The sequence below is a fragment of the Leptodactylus fuscus genome, chromosome 3 (genome assembly GCF_031893055.1).
Source record: "Leptodactylus fuscus isolate aLepFus1 chromosome 3, aLepFus1.hap2, whole genome shotgun sequence".
Classification (NCBI taxonomy): domain Eukaryota; kingdom Metazoa; phylum Chordata; class Amphibia; order Anura; family Leptodactylidae; genus Leptodactylus; species Leptodactylus fuscus.
In genome coordinates this window covers 94,341,532-94,366,692 of record NC_134267.1, presented here as the reverse complement: position 1 = coordinate 94,366,692, position 25,161 = coordinate 94,341,532, and the positions used below count along the sequence as shown (strand labels likewise).

General features: G+C 41.7%; 1 protein-coding gene across 1 annotated transcript; it reads left to right on the top strand.

The window, feature by feature from the left end:
* The first annotated feature begins 378 nt into the window (after window positions 1-378).
* ECHDC1 (ethylmalonyl-CoA decarboxylase 1) lies at window positions 379-19,361 on the top strand. The gene is made up of 6 exons (XM_075267987.1): window positions 379-453; window positions 2,081-2,296; window positions 3,207-3,349; window positions 3,461-3,513; window positions 7,466-7,546; window positions 18,551-19,361. Exons 2-6 carry the CDS (start codon window positions 2,083-2,085, stop codon window positions 18,951-18,953), a joined length of 894 nt encoding a protein of 297 aa, XP_075124088.1. The 5' UTR covers window positions 379-453; window positions 2,081-2,082; the 3' UTR covers window positions 18,954-19,361.
* Window positions 19,362-25,161: the final 5,800 nt, after the last annotated feature.

The following is a 25,161-nucleotide window of genomic DNA, read 5'->3' as shown; positions in this document are numbered from 1 at the left end:
CCCCCTCACAGTACACCATGTAACCTACATCTCTCCCCCCATAGTACACCATGAAACCTACATCTCTCCCCCCATAGTACACCATGTAACCTACATCTCTCCCCCCCCCCCATAGTACACCATGTAACCTACATCTCTCCCCCCATAGTACACCATGTAACCTACATCTCTGCCCCCACAGTACACCTTACTTCCCATATCTCTCCCCCCACAGTACATCCTGCACCCCACAACTTTCATTGTTCCTCCACTGCACGGGATACAACATTTCTTCATTTTGAAGGAGCTTCTTAAAAGCAAAACACACGCCTGCCCAGTCACATGACTAGAGAATGTCATGTGACCTCTGACGTCAGCAGGTCCTTGCAGTCTGTAGTATTAGCCTTTACCATCATTCATGTAATATTCACAGGTCCGTCCTGCAGAGGGCAGACGTCTGTCACTGAGTCCCGGGTGAGTAAGTGATTGGACGGGCCGGAGCCCGGTATGATATGTGAAGGCCAGGCCTAGTGCGTGTGCCGGAGTAGTTTGTTCCCTCTGTCATTGCCTATGTCTGCAGCATTCCCAAACATATTCATTTCCACATCGATAGATCTCTTATTGACTCCCATTTTAGAAGAGCAATGTCCTGGAAGTGTCCCTCTAACTATACTCTCCGCTGTATGGGGAGATGCAGCTGTACACTAGGTGGCGCTACAACTTTATAGGCAGTAATTATTGCTTTAGAATGAGGGCATTATTCACAGAGGTAAGGTGTAATGGGACCATATGGACAGCTTCTGTATCTTCTATCTGCTTCTGAATTTCACTTACAAACTCTGATGCAAATCACTGACAATTGTTTGGATTGTCAAACAGGGACACTTCTAGTTACTTTGTAATATTTGTTTATATTCTGCTTATATTCTGTATATGTGTGCTTAAATAGCTGCTATTGGTGCAAAGATATTAGAATACAGACATTTTAACCCCTTCCTGGCATCTCCTGTAATACTAGGGTGGATGGTACCATGGAAAAGGAAAGGAGGGGGGTTGATACTTGGAGGCAGAATTAAAAAGGTTAATTCCCGCTCCCATCATATGAATGTAACTACAGATAAGGGCTCGTTCACATCTGCGCCCGGGAGTCCGTTATGCAGGTTTCCGTTTCCTGCATAAAACAGAGTCAGGATACGGAAACCTGCAGGAGTCTTTCTCACCCATTCATTTGAATGGGTGAGAAAGCTGTCCGGCCGTGAGCGCCAGTGAGCGTTTTACTCTCTCCGCCGCGAAACTGGGTTTTTTAATCTGGACACAGAGTCGGACATGCAGTACTCTGTGTCCGGACTTTAAAAAAACGGTTTTGCGGCGGAGAGCATAAAACGCTTACCGCCGCTCATGGCCGGACTCGGTCTGTGCTTTCCATCTTCTTGCAAGTAGAAGACGGAAAGCACAGAACGGAGTGCCGGGTGCAGATGTGAACGAGCCCTGAGGCTTGTATGTGGCAGGACTAAGTACTGTGACTCTCCCATCCACTGCAATACTGTTGACAAAAAACAAAACTTCAAATCACCCCCTTTTGCCCAAATTTTAAAAAGATAAAAATAAATAAAACATAAATGTCTTAGGTATCCTCACATTAGAAAATACTCAAACTACAAATGTATAAAACTATTGTGATCACTTTGATGGGGGGGGGGGGGGGGGATCAAAATGGCCAAACCGTTGCATTTTTGTTATATGGTGTTCCAAAAAAAAACCTTAAAAAAAGCGATCAACTCATCAAATGGTCTGTGGTCACCACCTGCAGAACCCTCCTTTATACGGGTGATCTTGATTATTGTCATTTCTATCTGTTGTCTGTACGATTTGCACAACAGCAGGAGAGTTGATTCACATTCAGTGTTGCTTCATAGCTAGACAGGTTGAGTTTACAGAAGTGTCACTGACTTGAAGTTACATTGTGTTGTGCGTTCCCTTTATTTTATTGAGTATTGTATACTAACCTCATGTTCATTTTTGTAGACTTAGCTTACAATATCTAAGAACCTCTTTCATTTGGTCTAAAATGCAACTAAATAATCTTCCATTTTATTTGTAGACATGGCACTTACTTCATTGAGATGGGTGACTAAGAGAGCTGAAGCAAGAAGGTTTTTATATAGGAGTCTGTATAATAGTAGTCATGGATTTAATGAAACTGAAGCAAAGCGGAAACTGGCTGAGAACTCAGGAGGATCAATTGACCTCTGTAAAGGAGAAAATGGAATAGCAAAACTGTGTCTAAATAATCCATCCCGGAAGAATGCACTCACAGGTATGGTTCTCCACATGTACCCCAGATAAATATATTATATATTTATTTATTTTTTAATGCATGTGTCTCTCTATTTATTCATCTTTCACACTGCTGACCTGGTTTTGCTCCCTACACTTCAAACATCTGAAAGCCAGGTGCATACATAGACCTGGTTGCTATCACCATCTAGTTCAGTCTCTCCTAGCAGAAGCTGACAAGATAAAATCATTATATGACAGCTAATTCTGTCCCTCCTGCATTATTTTATGTTGTATAGTAACCATATGTATTTATCCTCCTGCCAGCAACGTGCACATGGCAGCAGTGTTGGAAGGTGGGTAAATGGGTATTCACACTACCACCCGAAATATGTAATATGTCCATAATTTTTATTTTTTTTTAAACATCATTTAGTGTCTGTTATGATACAGTCTTGTTTGGAAGGGGCGGGGGAAAGTTATGCTCTGTCTTCTGAGAATGTGCAGAAAAAAAACAATATAAGGGTGCATTCACACGGAGTAACGTGCCGCGTGACCTGGCACATATACGCCATGTGAGATTTTGAGCGCTGTATATGCTCCCATTGATTTCAATGGGAGTTAGTCTTGTATACGCCACGTTATTTTGCGGCCGTGAAATACGATCCAGGCTCCCATTGAAATCAATGGGAGCGTATACGGCACTCAAAATCTCACACGGCGTATACGTGCCAGGTCATGCGGTACGTTACTCTGTGTAAATGCAAAGAGTGTACTTACAGCAGAGAACATGGGACACTCTCTTTAATACTAGAGCTGAAGAGAAGGACAATGTGCCACATGTACATAACTATATGTTTAGAATTGTATAATTTTTTTCACTTCATTATTGTTGCACAACTTTTTAGCACCAACAGAGGTTAGAATAAACTAATAAACTATGTTTACAGGAACAATGATGTTAGAACTTGAGGAACGGATTAGTGAACTGGAAAGCTGGAATGAAGGGAAAGGTCTCATCGTTTATGGAGCTGAGAATACGTTCTGTTCTGGTGGAGACTTGGATGGTGTTTACGCTCTCTCCAATCCAAAGGTCATCTTTGCACTCTTAAAGCAATTCTGATCATTCATTGTTACTGTCATATGAGTTGCTTGTAAAATTATAATGGTGTTTCCATTTTCTGTCTTTTTGTTGTATCCACAGGATGGGCTGATGATGTGTATGTTTATGCAGAATGCATTGACAAGGCTGCAGAGGTACTTTTCTGTTAGTAGTAGAAAGGCTGTGTGCCTTTATCCTGATAACTCTTGCTTTTTGCTGAACCTGTCATGATGCTGCTTGTCCCTGACAATAGAGCCACAGTATTTCTGCTTAAGCTCAGGTCACAAGAGTGGCGTACAGATCAGAAAATTCAGCTATCACTCGAACTGTCAGGCTATAACTATATGCATGCGGCTTAAAGGGGCTCTATCAGTAAAATCATGCTAATAGAGCCCCACATATGCGTGAATAGCCTTTAAAAAGGCTATTCAGGCACCGTAAATCTTATATTAACCCCCGGTCCCGTTTTTAAATAAAAGGATAAAAACATATATGCAAAACTTACCTGAATATGCACCCTGGGCGGGGATAAACGATGCGACGTCAGCTTCGGGCACGCCTGCCTCTTCTGTCTTTTTGGAGTAACACCCTCTGGTTCCGAGTCTTCCGGCTTCTTCTCTTCAAATCCCGCGCCTGCGTAGTAGCGCTTCCCTCCGAAGTACTACTGCGCAGGCTCACTCGTGAACTGCCATTAAGCAAAATGGCGAGGGATTTGAAGAGGCGCGCGATTTGAAAACAGGACCGGGGGTTAATATAAGATTTACGGTGCCTGAATAGCCTTTTTAAAGGCTATTCACGCATATGTGGGGCTCCATTAGCATGATTTTGCTATACAGTAATGCATGATTGGAAGCTGCCATTATACAGTACTGTGCAAAAGTTTAAGACATGTGTAGGAAAAATGCTTCCAGAATGCCTTAAAGGGGCTCTATCATTGGGAAAAGTAATTTTTAACTAAACATATACTTGCATTGTCTTTAAAAAGGCTATTCCACACCTACCTTTTGTATGTTAATCCCCTCAGTAGTTTTTGAATGAGCCGTTTTTTTTTTTCCACATGCTAATTAGCCTCCAGCATGCATCCGGAAGTCTCACCAAGCACCCTCTGCTATGTGTACAGCACAGGCTGCTGTTGATGACTCATCTCCCTACTATCACACACATAGCAGAGAGTGCTCGCTGAGACTTCTGGTGCTTGCTGGAGGCTAATTAGCATATGGATAAAAATTGGCTCATTCAAAAATTACTGAGGAGATTAATATACAAAAGGTATGTGTGAAATAGCCTTTCTAAAGGCTATGCAAGTAAGTGCTTAGTTAAAAATGACTTTTCCCAATGATAGAGCCCCTTTAACCCCTTCCCGCCGATGGCATTTTCGTTTTTGACTCCCCTCCTTCTAAACCCCATAACTTTTTTATTTCTCCGCTCCCAGAGCCATATGAGGTCTTAATTTTTGCGGGACAAATTTTTCTTCATGATGCTACCATTAATTATTCTATATAATGTACTGGGAAGCAGGAAAAAAATTCAGAATGGGGTGGATTTGAAGAAAAAATGCATTTCTGCGACTTTCTTACGGGCTTTGGTTTTACGGCGTTCACTGTGCAGCCAAAATGACATGTCCCCTATATTCGGTGTTTCGGTACAGTTCCAGGGATACCAAATTTATATGGTTTTATTTACATTTTGACCCCTAAAAAAATTCCAAAACTGTGTTAAAATTTTTTTTTTCTAAAAGTCACCATATTCCAACGGCCGTAACTTTTTTATACGTAAGTGTACAGGGATGCATAGGGCATCTTTTTTTGCGGGGTCGGGTGTACTTTTTAGTTCTACCATTTTCGGGAAATGTTATTGCTTTGATCACTTTTTATTCAAATTTTTATCAGAATCAAAACAGTGAAAAAACGGCGGTTTGGCACTTTCGACTATTTTTCCCGCTACGGTGTTTACCGAACAGGAAAAATATTTTTATAGATTTGTAGAGCGGGTGATTTCAGACGCGGGGATACCTAACATGTATATGTTTCACAGTTTTTAACTACTTTTATATGTGTTCTAGGGAAAGGGGGGTGATTTGAACTTTTAATTCTTTTTATATTTTTTTATATTTTTTTAACTTTTTTTTTTTTTTTTTGCATTTATTAGACCCCCTAGGGGTGTTGAACCCCAGGGGGTCTGATCACTAATGCAATGCATTACAATGCTAATGCATTGCAAAAAAGCATCCTTTCTTTTGCAGACAAGCCTGGGAGCCTGTACAAGGCTCCCGACTGTCATGGCAATGGGACGTCAGCCCTGGAGCATGCTCCAGGAGCCGGCGATCCCGGCCAAAATGGCGGCGCCCATGCGCCGCCGGGAAAATGGCGCCTCCGGCGCCTTTGACCGCGGCGCCGGAGGGGTTAATGCCTCCGATCGGTCCGGGGACCGATCGGAGGCATCAGAGCCGGTTGTCTACTGCTTAAAGCAGTAGACACCCGGCGGCTATGACAGCCGCCCGGCTCCCGGGCGGTCGCCATAGTTACAGACCCGACATGCGCCGTACTATTACAGCGCATGTCGGGAAGGGGTTAAAAATGGTGTTATTAGTTTATTTTTGTCAAGAATTAAAGTGAATGAACAAAAGAGAAATATAGATCAAATCAATATCTGGTGTGACCACCATTTGGAGGAGGAGTCCTGGAAGTGAAGATATGCCCCCTTTTTTCCCCCATTGTCCCAAGCTCAACATCAAGTCTGTTTGGGTATTAATGAATAGACAGAAGGATTTGAGCAAACCTACATTCCCAGAAGATCTGTGGTTAGTTCTCCAAGATGTTCAGAACAACCTCTCTGCCTAGTTCCTTCAAAACTGTCTGCAAGTGTACTTAAAAGAATTCATATTATCCTACTAATATTATAAGTGTGAAAGTTTGTGTGTTTGGATGTTTGTGAGTTTGGATGTTTGTTCCTCAATCACGCTAAAACGCCTGGACGGATTTGCGTGCAATTTTCCACAAACATAGTTTTCCCTTAGGATTGAGTCACAGGCTACTTTTGGTGCCACTAAACAACATGGCTTCCTAGCAGGAGACTCACAAAAGCAAGACTCCTAGCCCCAGCTATAGACTCACACACACTGCCTGGCATTTCCTGCCTCAACCTGCCTGCACACTCCTTACTGTCACCTCAGGAGTAGCCCTCACTCTACTCACTCACATTTACATATAGCTTTCCACTATATAACACATCACATTGTCTGTATCACTACATACACAATACAACACATCACATTGTCTGTATCACTACAAAATACAACACATCACATTGTCTGTATCACTACATACACAATACAACACATCACATTGTCTGTATCACTACATACACAATACAACACATCACATTGTCTGTATCACTACATACACAATACAGCACATCACATTGTCTGTATCACTACATACACAATACAACACATCACATTGTCTGTATCACGACATACACAATACAACACATCACATTGTCTGTATCACGACATACACAATACAACACATCACATTGTCTGTATCACGACATACACAATATAACACATCACATTTGCTAGCCCACCAAACTTTTTAAAGCACTTTTACAGTTTCACACGTCTGTGTCCGCCCAATTCTCAAATCACCGCAGACGAAGTCGCGGGTAAAAGCTAGTTTTGAATAAAAAAAGGTGGTCACACCAAATATTGATGGAATTTAGATTTCTCTTTTGTCTTTTGTTGTTTTGTTTTTTTTTCAAAATGGCTACAGAGACATTTTATTACATTACATTTTTCATATTTGCATTTCAATAGTATAAAAAAAAAAATAAAAAAAAATTATACCCCTTAATAAAAACCTTGCGAGGACTGACTTACAAAATGAGGTTATTTCTTGGGATTTCACCTGTTCTGGTATGTCAGGTGCTCTGTAAATGCAACATGGTGCCTGAAACGGTTTCCAGCTAAATCTGCCCTCCAAAATCCCAATAATGCTCCTACCGATCTTTACCCTAACGGTTGTATAAATTTTCTGGTTTTGTATGTCAAGTTGTGAATAATCTGTGGTGAGCTGTGAAATGTACACTTTATGTAACTATTTTTTTAAGGTTACCTCTTATTAGTGTAGCCCTAATTCAAGGACATGCAATTGGTGGAGGATCTGAGATAACCACATCATGTGACTTCAGGTATGTGTATTTTTAAGATGTTTTATTGGTGTTGACGGGGGAATGAATTATTGCAATCCATAATTATTAGGGTAGATTTAATATTAGCATTCAAATCTGACAAAGGACAACATCTGCCAAGAGTTTGTATATTCTCCTCTGGTTCTTCTGAGTTCTTTGGTTTCCTCCCATGCTCCAAAGACATACTAATGAATGTTGATTGTGAGCCCGATATGGGAGAGTGACCAATATCAAGTCTCAGTTAATGTAGTACTGTAGGGTCAGGGGATAATCGTACACATCAGGGAGAGTGTTTGCCTACATAGGCAGTACGGAGACTTAAAAGTCATTCCTGCTCCGCTAGGGCAGCATCCTTAAAGGGGCTTTATCAGCAAAATCATGCTGATAGAGCCCCACATATGCGTGAATAGCCTTTAAAAAGGCTATTCAGGCACCGTAAATGTTATGTTAAACTACCCCCCAGTTTTAAAATAATACCCTAAAAAAGAATGTGCTCTACTTACGCATCGTACACGATGGGCGGGCATTCAGGGTGTGTCTTCTTCTTCATCCACGCCTCTTCTTCCTCCGATGTCCTCCGGTCCCGTCCTCCTCCGGCGCTCGCAAACTGACACTGATATAAAAAAATGGCCTGGGCGCTTGCGCAGTAGCATGTGGCTTCTACTATGGCTACTGCGCAGGCACCCAGGCCTTTTTTTTTTTATCAGTGTCAGTTCGCGAGCACCGGAGGAGGACGGGACCGGAGGACATCGGAGGAAGAAGAGGCGTGGATGAAGAAGAAGACACACCTTGAATGCCCGCCCATCGTGCACGATGCGTAAGTAGAACACATTCTTTTTTAGGGTATTATTTTAAAACTGGGGGGTAGTTTAATATAACTTTAGTGGTGCCTGAATAGCCTTTTTAAAGTCTATTCACGCATATGTGGGGCTTTATCAGCATGATTTTGCTGATAGAGCCCCTTTAACATCATGCATGACTCAGTTACAAAGTCTTTTTAATCATGATGTGGATTTAATTGCCAAATTAGTATTTCTATCCCAAAAGGAACAGATTCCCAGCTATGGACAGCGCTGTTTCGGCCTATTGGGCCATCCTCAGCATAGCGTAGGCATACTGATTTGGCAGTGAGAGACTATAGTGCTGTCCAAGTCTCCGTACTGCCTATGTAGGCAAACACTCTCCCTGATGTGTACGATTATCCCCTGACCCTGGTCTATAGTCTCTCACTCTGCCAAATCAGTATCCCTACGCTATGCTATTAATTTTTTATATTTTTTTATTTAATGCAATAAATCCTCATTTCTCTTTGCTCTATGCAGCCTGCAAAAGAAAATCATTGCAGACAGGCCGGGAGCCTTTACAAAGGCTCCCGGCTGTCATGCGAACTTGACGTCAGCCCTGGAACACGCTCCATTGGGAAAGTGGCACCTCGGTCAGCTTTGACCGAGGCATCGGAGGGGTTAATGCCCCTGATTGGTGCGGGCACCGACTGGAGGCATTAGCGCTGGGTGTCTACTGTGTAAAACAGTAGGCACCCAACAGCTATGGTGGCCGCTCGACTCCCGGGCGGCTGCCATAGTTAAACACCCAGCGTCCGCCGTACTATTACAGCGGATGTCGGGAAGGGGTTAAGGTCTAGCAGTAAATGCCTACAGAGGGGAGGTGGGAAAAATCTGGATTCATTGTGGGAAGATGTGTAGTGCAGCCTGGCAGTGAAATATAAAGTGGGCAGCTGAAAGCTACTGGGTAGTATAGTAAGCAGGTGGAGTATGTAAATATGGATCTGCAATCACGTGCGTGGGTTTTATAGTTTACCATGATGTCTACGTTTTAACAAGGATTGATCTGGACATGTTCCATTGTGCTAACTCTTCCATCCGACAAATGTCACTAATTCTAACAACCTATTGTGAGAAAGACAGAGGGATGGATCTCCTCCAATGAGTGGGAATTAGAAGCTTTCCTACAGTTAGTAGATGGGTGGCTGGGTCCTGCTTGCGAAGGTTGATAGTTTTCATGGGGCAGCCATAGCAAGATGGGTGAGGGAGGAATTTGCACAAAGCAAATCTGATTGTGGTTAATTTTTTGTCCCAAAAAAATGGCAGCTCATCAGGCATTGCTACCAAATGTGTAAGTTGCTTCCTAACTCTCTCTACAAGAGTTTGGAGCAGGCTCCTTTTAGTAACGGATAATTTGTTGGGAAGAACTTAACCAAGACAATGTCAGTTCAGCAAACTGTCATGATCAGTATGAATCGCATGTGACTATGAAGTCTCATTGTTGCGGGAAATCATGCAACACCAGCATGTCTTTTGTAGCAACCAAGTTGTTGTTGGAGGGGAGTCTCTAGGAAAGGAAAACAGATGGTGTCATAGCCTGTTCCAGAATGTGGGTTGCACAAATCTTCTAGAGTTGATCATATATGGGAAGGAGGTCCAGGAATTGTGTGGGTTGCGTTGCAGACTGTAGGGAGTACTTTTTTTTTTTGAGAATATGCCATGTTGTAATCACAATGCTAAAGAGAGCTAGTTGTAGGGGTGATTCCCCAGAGTGATAGTTTATCTGATAAGGACATAAGGGATGTTTCTAGTTGAATGACCAGATTGTTGTTAGATACTTGTGTTTAGTATAGCATTAATAATACCTAATCTCCTAAATGTGGCAATGCAGAACGGCCATTTGACTTTATCAAAAGCCTTTTCAGCATAAGTGCTTAACAAAACAAGGGGGGAGTCTTGGCTGATTTAGTGGGCTCAATCAGTCTGACTACTCTCCAAGAGTTGTCTCTGCCTTGTCTATTCCGTGTAAATCCGGCCTGTTCTCTTCCTATAAGTGAGGGAAGAAGAGGAGACAAATGATGGGCCAGTGCTTTTGCCCACCATTTAAGATCAGTATTGAGCAAGGAAATAGGCCGATAGCTGCATAGCGTTTTAGATCTTGACCATCCTTGGGGAGGATGGTGATGAAGGCTTCCAAAGATTGGGGAGGAAGTCGGTGGCTTTTCAAATGTGTTCCCAGTTCCGGTGGAGTCCAGAATAGTATTTAAAGACAAATTCAGTTTACCACTAGTTTTGAGAGTATCTTCCATGAAATCTTTCAGGTTGTTTAGAGTTTGGACTATCCAAGGAACTAGTGAATGGTTCAGGGAAGATAATTTAGCAAAAGTATGAATTGTATTCCCAGGGAGGGAAGATGTAGTGTCCTTTTGTGTGAAAGAGCTGTGCTTTGAGCGTCAAGGGAGCGACAAGGGAATATGTTTAGAAATGACGATGCTGACCCCTCTTGCTGATTTAATGAAGGTGCTACAGAACCAAGATTTAGATCCAGGTAGGGAGGCAAGAGACCTTCCCTGTTCTAAAGAGCGTTTCTTGAAGCATAGCTACAGAGACCCACTGTTTAGGAAGGTAAGTGAAGATTTGGGAGTATTTCTCACATTAAAGGAGCAGATGTGCACGTCAGCTGCCATGATCTTGGGGGATAAGAGTGTTGTCCAGTCGGTATCTTACTTTGAACTGTGGTGGGATGGGGGAATGTATAAATTTCTTATAGGCATACCAGTACAGGTGTGGGTGAGCCAGACCATCAGAAGGTGGCCTGGTATGAAGAAGGGAGAGCAAATTCACATAGTGCGCTCCCCCAAATTGTCCACAACCAGAAGAGAGTAGGTTAGTGTGACCTTAGAAAGGTCACTCTGTTAAGCTAACAGAATACTAAGAAGTTATTCATAAATAAAGAGTGAAATCAATATAGAGTAACAAGGTAAAGTATCATAACATTTCTGGTGTCAAACTAGCGAGAGTCCAGCACAAAGAAGGGTCTGTAACCTGTAAAAAGAAAAAAAAAGGGAGATTAGAAGAGACGCTTATCTAAATTCCTGAAGAGGTGGAGTCAGTGTTGACTTAAAATGGCATGGTAAAAATGGCATCCTACATCACAAGGTTGCTGGGTAAGGGTCATCTAAACAGGAGCTAAAGGAGATTCCCAGCGAGGCAAGAAAAGAGTTCAGGGTGAGCCTAAAACGGGAGGTGGTGTCCCAAAATTGCTGGAGAAGTGTCACAGAGAGGCAGAAGGTGTCAAGGCAGGGGATGAATGAACCACTTTGGGGTTGAACTGTTCTCAAAGTGTCAGTGTAGACTAAACCGGTAGAGTAGCAATGTTGGAGACATTATGCCCCATAGTGGCCCCTGCCCACAGTATTATGCTCCATTGTGGACACCCATGAACAATTGTTATACTCTGGAGTCTTTTCAGACCCCAGAGTATAATAATGAGAGACCCAGGGGCGATAAAAACATAACAAAACACTGTTACTTACCTATCCATGGCTCCGCGGCACTCTCCTTCGCTGTTGGCCATCTTCAATGACATCCGGGACGTCATGTGACTGGAGGGCCTGCTTTGTGACGCATATGGATGAAGGCCCCGGTCATGTGACATCAAGGACGTCACGCAAGTAGGCTCAAAGCCTGCCCGGAGAGGTAAGTAACACTGTTTTTTTATGTTCCCTTACCTCTTCCAGGCCTCCAATCACTATACTCGGGGGGTCTGAAAAGAGGGGCCCGCGGCGTCTTTTACCGTTCCTGACCGGGGCCAGGATCGGTAAATAAGTAGGACCCGTTACCGACTGGAGTTACTCCAGCCGCTAAAGGCCTATTAAAAAAAAACAAAAAACGCAGCAGCAGCGGCTGTCACTGGGCCCCCTAATGTCCCAGGCCCTGTTGCAGCCTCTACTGCTGCTACCCCGGTAGTTACGCCCCTGGGTGTTAGGATATGTCAACTAAAGGTACTGCTGTACTTGGGTAAGTACTGTACTCTGCACTTTATATCAGTCATAACATAACTGCTGTACCTTAGCGCTGTGGTGCTTTCATTCAGCTGATTGGTGGGGAATCACAGACCTGATATTACTAATCTAGCCTGAGGATGGTTCAGCAACATAAGTTTTAAAATATCTTTTTAAATGGAGCTAAACTGCAGTAGGCATAATCTATAGACAGGTGTGGTTCTGTTTCTCTTCAGCAAATTTGGCACACAGATACTTCAGATGTCTGGGAAGGTATAAGACCAGGTCTCAACTCTCTAAGATGTACCTTTGCTGAGATACAACATTCCCAAAACAATGACCCCCATTAGCCAATACAAACATGCAAGTCTTTCACTCATATTCCAACTGCCATACACACGGTTACTCCACATGCACAATTCAACACTGATATCCAAACGGAGATACACACATCAGAGGATTAGATAGACAGGTCAGAACACAGTATCACACGCCGGAGGATTAGATACACGTGTCAGCACACAGTACCACACACCGAAGGATGATACACGTGTCAGCACACAGCATCACACATCGGAGGATTAGATACACAGGACCGCACATAGTACCACATGCCAGAGGATTAGATACACAGGAAAGCACACAGTACCACATGCCAGAGGATTAGATATGCATGTCTGCACACAGTACCACGCCCCGAAAGATTAGATATGCGCGTCTGCACCCAAGACCACACGGCAGAGGGTTAGAGAAGGATGATGAGATACGGCAGCAGAGGATTAGATACGAGAGTCTGCACATAGTATCACACGCCGGAGGATTAGATACGCGCGTCAGCACACAGTATCACATGCTGGAGGATTACATAAGCACGTCTGCACACAGTTCTACACGCTGGAGGATTAGATACATGCGTCTGCACACAGTTCCACACGCCGGATGATTTGATTAGATACGTACGTCAGCACACAGTACCACACACCGAAGGATGATACACGTGTCAGCACACAGCATAACACATCGGAGGATTAGATACACAGGACAGCACATAGTACCACATGCCGGAGGATTAGATACACAGGACAGCACACAGTACCACATGCCAGAGGATTAGATACACACTTCTGCACACAGTACCACATGCCGGAGGATTAGATATGCACGTCTGCACACAGTACCACGCCCCGGAAGATTAGATATGCGCGTCTGCATACAGTTCTACACGCCGGAGGATTAGATACACAGGACAGCACACAATACCACATGCCAGAGGATTATGTACGCGCGTCTTCACCCAAGAGCACACGCTGGAGGATAAGATATGCCCATCTACACACAGTTCCACACAGAAGGATTAGATACGCACATCATCACACAGTACCGCGCGCCAGAGGAATTGTTTTGTAAAGAGGAATGATCCAAAATACCTTCATCCAGGATCCAGGAACTGATTTAAAGCTACAAGAAGCGACTAGAGGCTGTTATCTTTGCAAAAGGAGGATCTACTAAATATTAATGTCACTTTTCTGTTGAGGTGCCCATACTTTTGCACCGGTCAAATTTGGGTTTAATGCATATTGCACATTTTCTGTTAGTACAATAAACCTCATTTCAATCCTGAAATATTACTGTGTCCATCAGTTATTAGATATATCAAACTGAAATGGCTGCTGCAAACACCAAAATATTTAGAACTAAAAACGATTAAGATTAATAGGGGTGCCCAAACTTTTTCATAGGACTGTATATATATTTTAATTAGTAAAAGTCAGATATTGATACATATTCAGTTTTGTATAATTTTTCAAATTTTTCTTCAAATGTTTTTATCTTAAATGTATTATAGTGGCCTGAGTTTCTGATAATCTCATTTAGAAATGCTTTACAGCAGTTATATAGCACATAGAAATCTGTAGACTGTTCATTGACTGCTTTGGGAGAGTTTTCTAGACATGCCCTGTAATGTGATAAATGTTTAGGGAGGGAAGAGATGAGCTGTGACCATAATGACATGACAATGATAGATGACATCTGCTCGCTTGAGGACCCCCCCCTCCCCCCGAATGGAGTACCGAATGCATTAGAAAGCGGTGAACAATGAAAACACACGGACCCCATAGACTATAATGGGCTCTGTGTATTTTCTGCCGGTGTCCGCACAAATCATGTGGAGAGGAAAGTAGTTCTTGAAGTAGTGTCCCTGTTTATTGCTAACTGGCGTGTGGATGGGCAGGGTCTTGAATAGTGCAGGGAAGCTGAGGGGGGAGGGGAGGAGTCACTTCAAACAGTTCTTTATTATAAAATGCCCTATGTTATAAATGAGAGAAGAGTGATTCTAGTGTTATATGCAAGAACTGTAATATTGGTGTCTTATAATTCTCAGCTATCCTATCATTAGTAGTTCTAGAGAAATTGTTGATTGAAAACTCAGTAGGGATTGAGAAATATGCCAATCCTGACCATGTTTGCAACTGGCTATTCCTCTGGAAATAATACAGTGATCTTGATCTTGGTGTCATATGAATGCTGAGCATCTCTTATTTTATATTACACCAGACACAAGATACGAATAAACAGGGAAACCAAGCGGATTTCACAGACGGGAGATAAAATTTATTTAATTAAGTATATTCTAGTATTCATGAATGTCTCACATGCTGCCAGAAAATCAAAAGTTGTTTGAAATCTTAGTTACATTTTAAGGAATATGTTTTAACATAAATGTGTGATTTTAAACTATAGATCATTTTCCATTGACCTGTTCTGTATAGAAGTTGCCTGTTGTAATAATGTCCTATTTGTCCTTCATGGAGGACTGTGTCTGTTCACTCAATATGTGAGACATTGTAAATGGGCACCCACAGTTAATGTTGTTTAAAGAAGAAAAGGGTACTGTAAACTAAATGCAGGCGCTCTGATATGTAGAAATCAGCAGGCATGAAATAATTATGCATTCATGCAGATGAGCTGGAAATTGATTTGGCTGTTGTCAATGTCATCTCTTTTAATTTAAGGGTACTTGTTTGTTCATTTACAAGGTTGTAGCCAGTTTGCTTTATAGTATACACTACTTTCTCATTATATATATATACATATATATATATATATATATATATATGATAAAACTAGCCTCTTTCTGTTACTTCGTCTGCGTGTTGTTGGCGTCAATGATCTGCCATTATTCAGCAAATTGCTGCCATCGATGGTTTGCCTGCTCCGGCGTTTCGGCAGCTCTTAAGCTGTCCTGCTACTGAACTTGTTCCTCACGCTGTGTCTGTGATTGTTCCGGCATCTCAGCAGTTCGCTGGGATGCTATATAATGAGCGTGTTGTTGGTTTCGATGATCCACCTGTTCTGGCGTTTCGGCAGCTGTCAAGCTGGCCTGCCGCTGAACTCATTCCTCGCGTTGTGCCCGTGATTGTTCTGGCATCTCAGCAGCTTGCTGGGATGCTATATAATAAGCGTGTTGTTGGCGTTAATAACCCACCTGCTCCGAAGTTTCGGCAGCTGTCAAGCTCGCCTGCCACTAAACTTGTTCCTTGCACGGTGACTGTTCCGGCATCTCAGCAGCTCGCTGGGACGCCATATAATGAGCATGTTTCTGGCACCGATGATCCCCCTCAGCTTCGCTTGAGGAGAACTCTGTTGACTTCTGGCTACCTTCATAGTTGCCGTTGTTTTAGAATTTTGCAACAAATTAGATTTTCTTTCTCCCGGCATGTTTAAAAGTAGCAAACTGCCAATTTGGATTAAAGGTGTTTTCTCATCCAGTGTGTCAGCATGTTGCCTGGAACAGATCAGATAATATGCAAATACATGTACACAATGGACTGAGGGTTAGCTGAATGTTTACATAGAGAGATAACAGACCTGGCTTTATCAGAACCTGAGATAAGCTGCTGGCAAGAGCAGTTTAATATAGTATGTGAACATAAATTCATAACAGTCATGAAGCCATGTCATTTACTGGGATAAAAAGTAGCCTATGTTTTAATCGAGGTTATAAAATATCTATGTGCAAAATTTCATCCAAATCCGTTCAGCGCTTTTTGCGTGATTGACTAACAAGCATCCAAACACACAAACTTTCACATTTATAATATTAGTAGGATTTGTTGATTGATTTGGGGAGGGGGGGGGGGGAATTTAATGAATTGTTCAGTACTTTGTGCAGCTCCTCTGACTAATTTCATAAATACTTCTATGTGTCTTTCTCCCAGGAAAGTGATGCTTTTGTAACAAAAATGGAGAGCACATTGCCTGAAATCTTGTCTTGTATAAAATAAATGTGGAGAAACAATGTCACAAGTTGAAACCTCAATTTTTTTTTCTTTCTTCACAACACTGATTTCAAACAGTGCAGATCCACATTGCAAAATACACGTGTGTGTGTGTGTGTGTGTTTTTTGTTTGTTGTTGTGGTGTGTGGGTTTGTTTCTTTTTTTTTAATGCTGATTTAAACATTTCTTATAGGGCACACATTGAATTGTAAAACCTGACACAAATCTGCCTTTGGATTTCGCTGTGTGTGATATGCAGATGTTGCTGCTCAACAAGCCAAGGGCAGAAAAAAAGCGGCGTTTTATACTGTAGTCTCAACAAAGTGCGGGAAAATAGGCGGTGCGGACGTGCAGCGATTTCCAATACTGACAATTATATCTACGGAAATGCAGAGAATACCTCTGCAAACTTTCTGTGCAAAGCGCTGCAGGAAGAACCGCGATGCATTGTCGCCATGGCTTTTCTTGCAGGGCTTTTGCTGTAGGGCCTTAGCCTGAGAGTCAAATTCTGCCGCAGATTTTAAAATCTGCTCTATACATTCTTTTCTATACAGAAATTTTTACAGTTTCTCTGAGATTTGCCAAAATGTCATCCACATGGGTGGTTCTGCAGTACTGTTGATCTTATGTGTACAAATCTGAAAGGAAAATTCACAGCATTTATACTACCTACTCAGACAGACTTGCATTTATCTATGTCAGCCAATCACAGGCTCAACTAGTAGTCAGTGTAATGTATGGAGAGTTCTATTACAGCAAGGGCAGAATGGTACAGACTATTTAAGTCCGTTTACATGGGCTGATCCAAAAGCATTTGAGAAATGTCTGTTGCCAATCATTGCCTGCTGGTTTTCTGCATTTAGATGCTGCCGAGCATCTGCACTGTTCATCTCCATAGAGTTCACTTCAGGCCTTGCAGAGCATGCGCAGCTAAATGAGGCCAGAATACCTAAACTTCACCAGATGAAGAAATAATTTGTATATTAATATGTAAGGTGACAATTTCACTTTTCTGCCAGTAATTAGAAATTTGCGCAATCTTATAGCAAGTGATTATCTTAAATTCCATTTTAGATCACACTTTTTGACATGCATTTAGCAGTTCCCTTTAATGGATTCAAGAAATAGATGAAGAATCCTTTTAGAGATCAGTGTTTTTTTGTTTTGTTTTTTTGTTTTTTTTTAAAACTGATCTATTTCTGTCCGTATTTGTGAACTGATACTAGTATGGTATATTATGTTTTTGTGTCCATCCAAAATGGACACAAAAACATAGTATACTATGTACACTATTTGGTAAAAACCATGGTGTGAACATGCCACGCAAAACTAGTGCAGTTATTCTATAGGTATAACTTTAACAGAAAGATTGCAGAGAGGAGCAACATGGTGGCACAGTGGTCAGCACTGCAGCCTTGCAGCGCTGGAGCCCTGGGTTTGAATCCCACCAGGAACAACATCTGTAAGGAGTTTGTATGTTCTCCCTGTGTTTGTAGAAAGGGTGGAAATCCACGCAAAGACATACTGATAGGAAAAAAAAAAAAGAAAGTACATTGTGATCCCTATATGGGGCTCACCATCTACATAAAAAAAAAAAAAAAAAGAACGCAGAGGAAACCGCTTGAAACTTTGTATAAAGTGCTGCGAGAAGAACCGCAATGCATTGCTGCCGCGTTTTTTCCGGCAGTACTTTTTTGCTGTGGGATGCCACGTGGGGCCTTAGCCTGCAGGTGTTGTGCTTTGCAATGTTAGTCTAGGACATAATGTCCCGTGTCAGATTTGTTGCAGAGATTTCAGGGATTTTTTCATTCATCTTAAAGGGGTTTCCAGAAATGTGTGCCACCAAGATAAGCCTATCGACCTGAATTGAATCTCCTGTATGTGAAAACATCTCTATGAGCCAATGCAGAATTTCATTTTTATTTTTGTGTCTTACAGGTTGATGACTGAGGGAAGTGAAATAAAATTTGTCCATAAGCATATGGGAATAGTTCCAGGGTGGGGAGGAGCGTCAAGATTAATTCAGATCGTTGGAAGTAGACAAGCTCTTAAGTTAATGAGCAGTGCCCTCACCATTCGCCCTGAATATGCTTTAAGCATAGGACTGACCGATGACATTTTATCTTCAGCTGCAGACAAAGCCCTGGAAGAAGCCCAGACGTGGATAACACAATATACCAAAGGACCAACCAATACCATTAGAGCGATTAAAAAAATTGTTACCTCTGGGAGAGAACACTTACTTGAAGATTCGCTGAGGAAGGAAAAGGACATTTTTGGAACATTGTGGGGACAACCTGTCCATTTACAGGCTTTGTCAAAAGTACTGAAACTCAGTTAGTACACAAAGATCGGCATCAGGTGCAGCTCGTATATACTTTGTATAACCAAGATCTCTTTACTTTGGGACAATAAACCCTTTAGGTTTGTTTGTTAATTTGATTTCGCCATTTTTTTTTTTTTTATTGTATCTTGTATCTATTTTTACTTCTAGTTCTGTGAAACTGTTAACTTGGTGATGCCCTAAATTCTTTCGACTTTCCTTTATCTAGGGGATAAGTGTATGTCAGTGTTATTACTCACTTACACTGGCTAGAGAGAATACCATGGTGATGTGACTGCTTGGCAGTTCCTCAATTACTGTTAATTTCCTTTCCACAGGTTCAAGATCTCTGGCACTGGTATAAAATTTCACCTATACTCATATAGTATCCAGGATTGCAAATTGTAAAGCATGCTATATCTAAAATATAAGATAACAAATAAAAAGTAAATTAAACTAAATAATAAAAATAAATTAAACATATTTTCAATATTTCATTAGTGGGTAAGGTTATGTTCAGATCTTGTTTTAGCAGATATGCTAAACCAATGGCCAAAACACAATCACTACGTAATTTTAACATTATATTCCCCAAATCGTTCTCTGTGACAGCACCACAGGAGATTAACATCATGGCGTGATAGGAACAGGTTAAATAAGGAGCACCTTCCCTATAATGCCCTATTCCTGTGCCTATTAGACTGAGTTCATATGGGGTATTTTGGTCAAGATTTTGAGGCTGAATTCACCTCAAAATGCTGACCAAAAAGACGGCTCCTATTGAAATCAAAGGGAGCCAGTCAGTTCTTTTGTCCAGGAGCCATTTGTTCCGGCTTCCGGTAAAAAAAGAAGCGAGATGCTCATTCTTCAGGCGGATTTGTGGTGGAAGGTCCTCTGTCCTGCACCATTAGAAGCACTATGGTCATTGAGAAGATTCAGGAAGTCAAGTCTGTTCAAGATGAGAGGTTTGTGGCTCTGGAAACAAAGAAAAAAAAATTCCTGTCTAAAAATAAAAAAAAATAATGGACTGACCCGTAGAAAAAAAAAAAAAAAACATCTCTCCTGGAATGAGAGATTTCCATTTGATGAAGAGTTTGTATCAAGAGATGTGGAGGTGGATTGGATAGGCAAGAAGATGATTCCAGGTCAAGATTTGTTTCATTTAAAACATCCTATGGATTGTAAGGTTGATGGACTTTTTAATAAAAAAAAAAAAAAAACAGTGAAACATTTTCAATCTTACTAAAGGCCAAAATAATTTCAACATGTGTTGCCTGTTCTGTGTTACGCTGGATAAACCAGCTGGAATCTCATTTTAGGGGACTTTCAGAGAAGAAATTCTTGCCTCTTTACTGCTGTTAAACAAGCCACTGGATTATATATATATATATATATATATATATATATATATATATATATATATATATATTATTGGTTGAGGATTCAGCTGAATCTATTCGTGTACCTGCCAGGCTGCTGCTTTTGTCTTATTCAGCCAAAGAGCCTCATGGCTGACAATGTGAATGGAGGATAGGACATCTAAAGCTCACCTTGTACAATCCTGCTTGTAGGTAACTATGGCTCCCCTACCCCCACATCCTCCAGGTCAGCACAACAGGAGGGTTGACCCTTGGCTTAAGAGAGATAGAAGACAGAGAGGTTAAAAGGACATACTTTCCCACAGACCTAAGTGTTTTCTGTCCCAATGGGGCAGCTGGGGGTGATCGCTCTGGTGACAACCTTTTATATGCTGTTTTGATCAGGTAACATTGCTGAGGTAAGGTGTGTGAAGTCTCATGCCAGAAGGTGTTGCTCTGCGGAGGCTAGCACGAACCCCAAAACACTAGGTGTACCGATGGTTGGTCCTATATTTTAATGTTTATTATTGGGGAAACCTTACTCTTTCTCTCCCTTGTGTTTTCCAGAAAATAGTCCACAGAGCAATTGTAACAAAAAAAAAAATCATTACCTAATTCCAAGAAGCATATCTGCCAATATTGTACTGAGAAAGTTATGAGAGAGGAACAACTCGGTTTCTGGGAATCCATAACAGGACCCTGATTTCCCTCCCTTATATTGCTTTTTATTGATGCCTGATAAGATACAATCACTGAGGTCTGTGGGGAGATTCCTGTTTCCTGTCCGTTTTAGGCCATGTGTCAACCCTCCTGTAGTATTGTCATGGAGGATCCCCAAAATAGAATTACTGGTAAGAATTAACTCTATTTTTGAATGAGAATTTGAGAATTCTTGAAAAGACACAAAGAAGCAGATATTTCCTGATCCAAAGGTCCAGAAGAAGAAAGAAAAAAGTATTTTCACATCTTTAGGACCCAAACTCTGGAAATATAAAAGTAAATATAGTATTCAGTATTTCCTATCACAAGTCCACATACTATACTAACCCAGCATTTCCGAAACCCTGAAAGGCAAATCTAGTAAGGTTTGTCATGATTTGAGAGCAAGCAGTGGCTGTTATTGTTTATCAGCAGTCCCTATTACTGTATTACCTGGTATGTTACCCAGCACTCTCAGCAGCTATTAAGCATATGACTCTTACCCCCATATCAGTAACCTTGATGTAAAGCACACAGCGGTTAATGTGAGAAGGAAGCCACTGCAGAGCATGTAATGCTGTCTGGGGGGCCACAGTGGAGCACATAATACTATGTCAGGGCCACAGTGGAGCACATAATACTATGTCGGGGCCACAGTGGAGCACGTAATACTGTGTCAGACTCACAGTGGAGCATGTAATACTGTGTAGGGGCCACACTGGAGCACATAATACTGTGTGGGGTCCACTGCGGAGTACGTAATACTTTCCCAGTATAGTTTACATCAGGGGTAGGGAACGTACGGCTCTCCAGCTGTGGCAAAACTACAACTTCCAGCATGCATACTGGCTCTGCTGTTCTGGGAACTCCCATGGAAGTGAATGGAGCATGATGGGAGTTGTAGTTTCACAGCAGCTGGAGAGCCAAAGGTTCCCTACCCCTGGTTTACATGCTGGGTGCTGCGCTGCTCACTCACCTTGTTCTTGATAACTGCAGGAGGAGAAAGAGGAGAGCTACTGCTGGCAAAGTGACAGTAAAAAAAAAAAACAAAAAAACAACAGGTATATGCTGGATTACTATTCCTATTAAAGTCAGGCATTTGAGGTTATTAATTTAGATTTAGTAACTCCATGTGCCTCACATTAATAAGCAACTAACCCCATCATGTCCCTCACATCAAGGACCTCAGTGATGAAGATAATTATTACCCCATTTATTTTCACATAACCTTTATGTAAAGCACACAGGAGTTAATGTGAGGGACGTGAATAGGTTAACTGCTATTAATATGAGGCACATGGAGTTGCGAAGGGCAGGTTCACACCTGCACCCAGTCTCCACTTTGCGGGTTTTCGTTTTCTGCCCGAGAAACTGGACAGGAGACGGAAATCGGCAGTTTTCAAACCCATTCACTTGAATGGGTTTGCAAATTGTCCGCCCGTGAGCGGTTGTTACAGATGCGGCAACGTCAAATAAGTGTTGTTTTTATTAATGCTGGGGGGGGGGGGTTAATATATTTTATTATAGGAAAGGGGAATTTTTTGGGAGGAGGTTTAGTTTAGGTAATAATTTTTGCTTCATCCAGGACAACCCCTGATGAGGTTTTTTTTTTTTTTTTTTTTTTTGCAGTTCTTAAGGGATTAAAGTTATTTCTACTTTGCAGCTTCCTATGACTCAATAGTTTTGTCAGTCTGGCATACATCATTTAGTAATACAGCAGCCAGAGATTATCTCAAAGATTATGAGATTCCTCTAATCCAAAAACAAAGTGAAAATGGATGTAACATATGTCACTGTATAGGGAGACATGGTGGGATATGTAGCTTCTAGGTTTTGAAAAAACAAAACCGCTGACTACAGTTGGAAAAAAAAAACAATACACTAAACAGATAGATGGATAGAAAACATACATATCTATCTAAAGGCTATGCATTTAGGTATCAGTCAGGGCAATGGAGCTTTAAATATGTTCAGTGTATATAGACGAGTAGCTTTCCAGCACCTATAGAATAATATATATTAATATATCCCTGTCATCTCTACTATAGTAAATAGCCTTTCAGTAACCCCCAAGGGTGTAGTACAGGGGTTGGCAAACCCGTGGCATGCCAGGTATATAGCCCTCAAGTATATAATAGATGCTCCATTCTTCTATCCATGTACTCCAAGGCAATCAGGTAAGTATAGCAGAGTATATATTTGTTCATTAGCACAGCCAGCTTTACCTCCTCCATGTATTAGAAATCTTGATCATTCTTTACCAGTAATATTCCTTTTTGTCTGTATATTGCTCCATTATGTACCTATTTCTTCATTCTAAACCAATGTTAATATCTTTGTAGAGATTTATACCTGTTCCTATTCTATTAGCTATATGATCTGATATTCACCCTTGAAAATTCCTAAATTCTATGTATGCCAATTCCTGTATGCATTTCTGAAAATGTGATTTCGAGAGCACTGTTAACCTAGCCTTCATACGGACTGACTCGGCTAAAAAGGCAAGGATTTGATCTCTGATGGTCCTTTTTAATGACTGTACAGCTGATGTAACCAGATAAATCATAATCTAGCAACATTATTTGGCTTAAGAAGTGCGGTTGTGTCTTCCCAAGTTTTTTTCAGGACACCTTCAGCTTTACTGTTCATCAGGTCTCTATTTTGGGCGGCATCCTCAAAGGGAAGAGCAGTCTTTCTTTTGCAACTTTAGAGACTTGCACATCGATCTTGGGATTTTATTTTTCCCCGAGTTCAGTCTTTATGAGCAAAAAGAAGTCTTGATCGAATTTCTTTCATATGTAAGAAAAACTCTTCACTTCTGAGGGACACAACCAGTGAATATTAGATGTTAGAGCAACAGAAAGTATTCTCCTTCTCTTCAAAGTCCACAGTAGCCTATATAACCTGTCTAACACAAAAGTGAAATGGAATTTCTTCCCGTCTTCTGCTCTAGATTTACTTCCCCCTCTTCCAGAAGATCTTCCCCAGTCTAGGGCAGACCATCATCTAAATATGAATCAGAGGATAACAGAACTCTAGATTTTTTATTTTTTATTTTTTTTTTTAAGTGGAGGGTGGTTATGAGAGAGCAGAGGAGGCGAAGAACAACTTGTACATGGTTTCATTCTAGGCTTCATAGGAGGCCCTTTCCCTCTCTAGAAAACAAAAGCCAAAAAAGTAAACCAGAGTGATCCCAAAGAGAACTACTCACTGGACTAGGAACTGTGGAGGGATCAGAAGCCTACAAACAAAGAACATCCTGACTTTCAGTAGCAGACATAGCAGCCCACTGAATACAAAGCCATCCTCTTACCTTTATACCCTTAATGTCTTTGCATCACTTCCAGCCTAAGCCTCACCTGCCTCTTCATCCTGCTTCACTGGAGAAAGTAAGGATTCATTGGTGGCCCAGCATGTCCATTATGTAGAAGATGTCCCCAAGCCTTGGCGCACACACCATGCCAGCAACAACTGTCTTTTACGCATGCCAGCCCACATTACAACACGGACATGAAAGCCAGACATAAAACACAAAAGAAGCTGGCTAACGTGAATACCCAGGGAGAGAGAACAGGGGGAGCCAGGATTCTCCTTTAGGTGCCTTGGCTCCAGCAGCTTCTAGAACCCTGCTCTTCACTAGGTAAGTGGAAATACAGGTTAGGTCTTGTTCACATCTGCGCCCCGGGTCTCTTATGTAGGTTTCCGTTTCCTGCCCGAAACTGGACAGGAGACTGAAACCTGCAGTCATTTTTCAAACCCATTCATCTGAGTGGGTTTGAAAAATGTCCGGTCATGAGCGTTTTTTTGCTCTCCGCAGCGAAACAGTTTTTTTTTTTAACCGGACACAAAGTTGGACATGCAGGACTTTGTGTCTGGTTAAAAAAAAACAAAAAAAACGTTTTGCCATGGAGAGCTTAAAACGCTCACGGCTGGACACAGTCTGCAGAAGACGGAAACCTGTAAACAGAAATCAAGCGCTGATGTGAACCCAGCGTCAGTTTGGGAGGGGGTGGGGTGAATTTCCAAAAAACACCATCGCCCCCGTCACCCCCTTCTGAATCAGGAGGGTTTGTAAAAAGGTACACTGCTAAAACAAAACTGATATACTCTGGGGTATGTAGGGACCCAAGAGTATAATAAGCAGTGGCCCAGGGGAGGTGATCAAACAT

Coding starts and splice junctions, on each gene's coding strand:
- ECHDC1 (XM_075267987.1), top strand. CDS start 2,083: ATGGCACTTACTTCATTGAGATGGGTGACTAAGAGAGCTGAAGCAAGA. Junction 2,297..3,206: donor CCGGAAGAATGCACTCACAG/GTATGGTTCTCC, acceptor CTATGTTTACAG/GAACAATGATGTTAGAACTT. Junction 7,547..18,550: donor ACCACATCATGTGACTTCAG/GTATGTGTATTT, acceptor TGTGTCTTACAG/GTTGATGACTGAGGGAAGTG.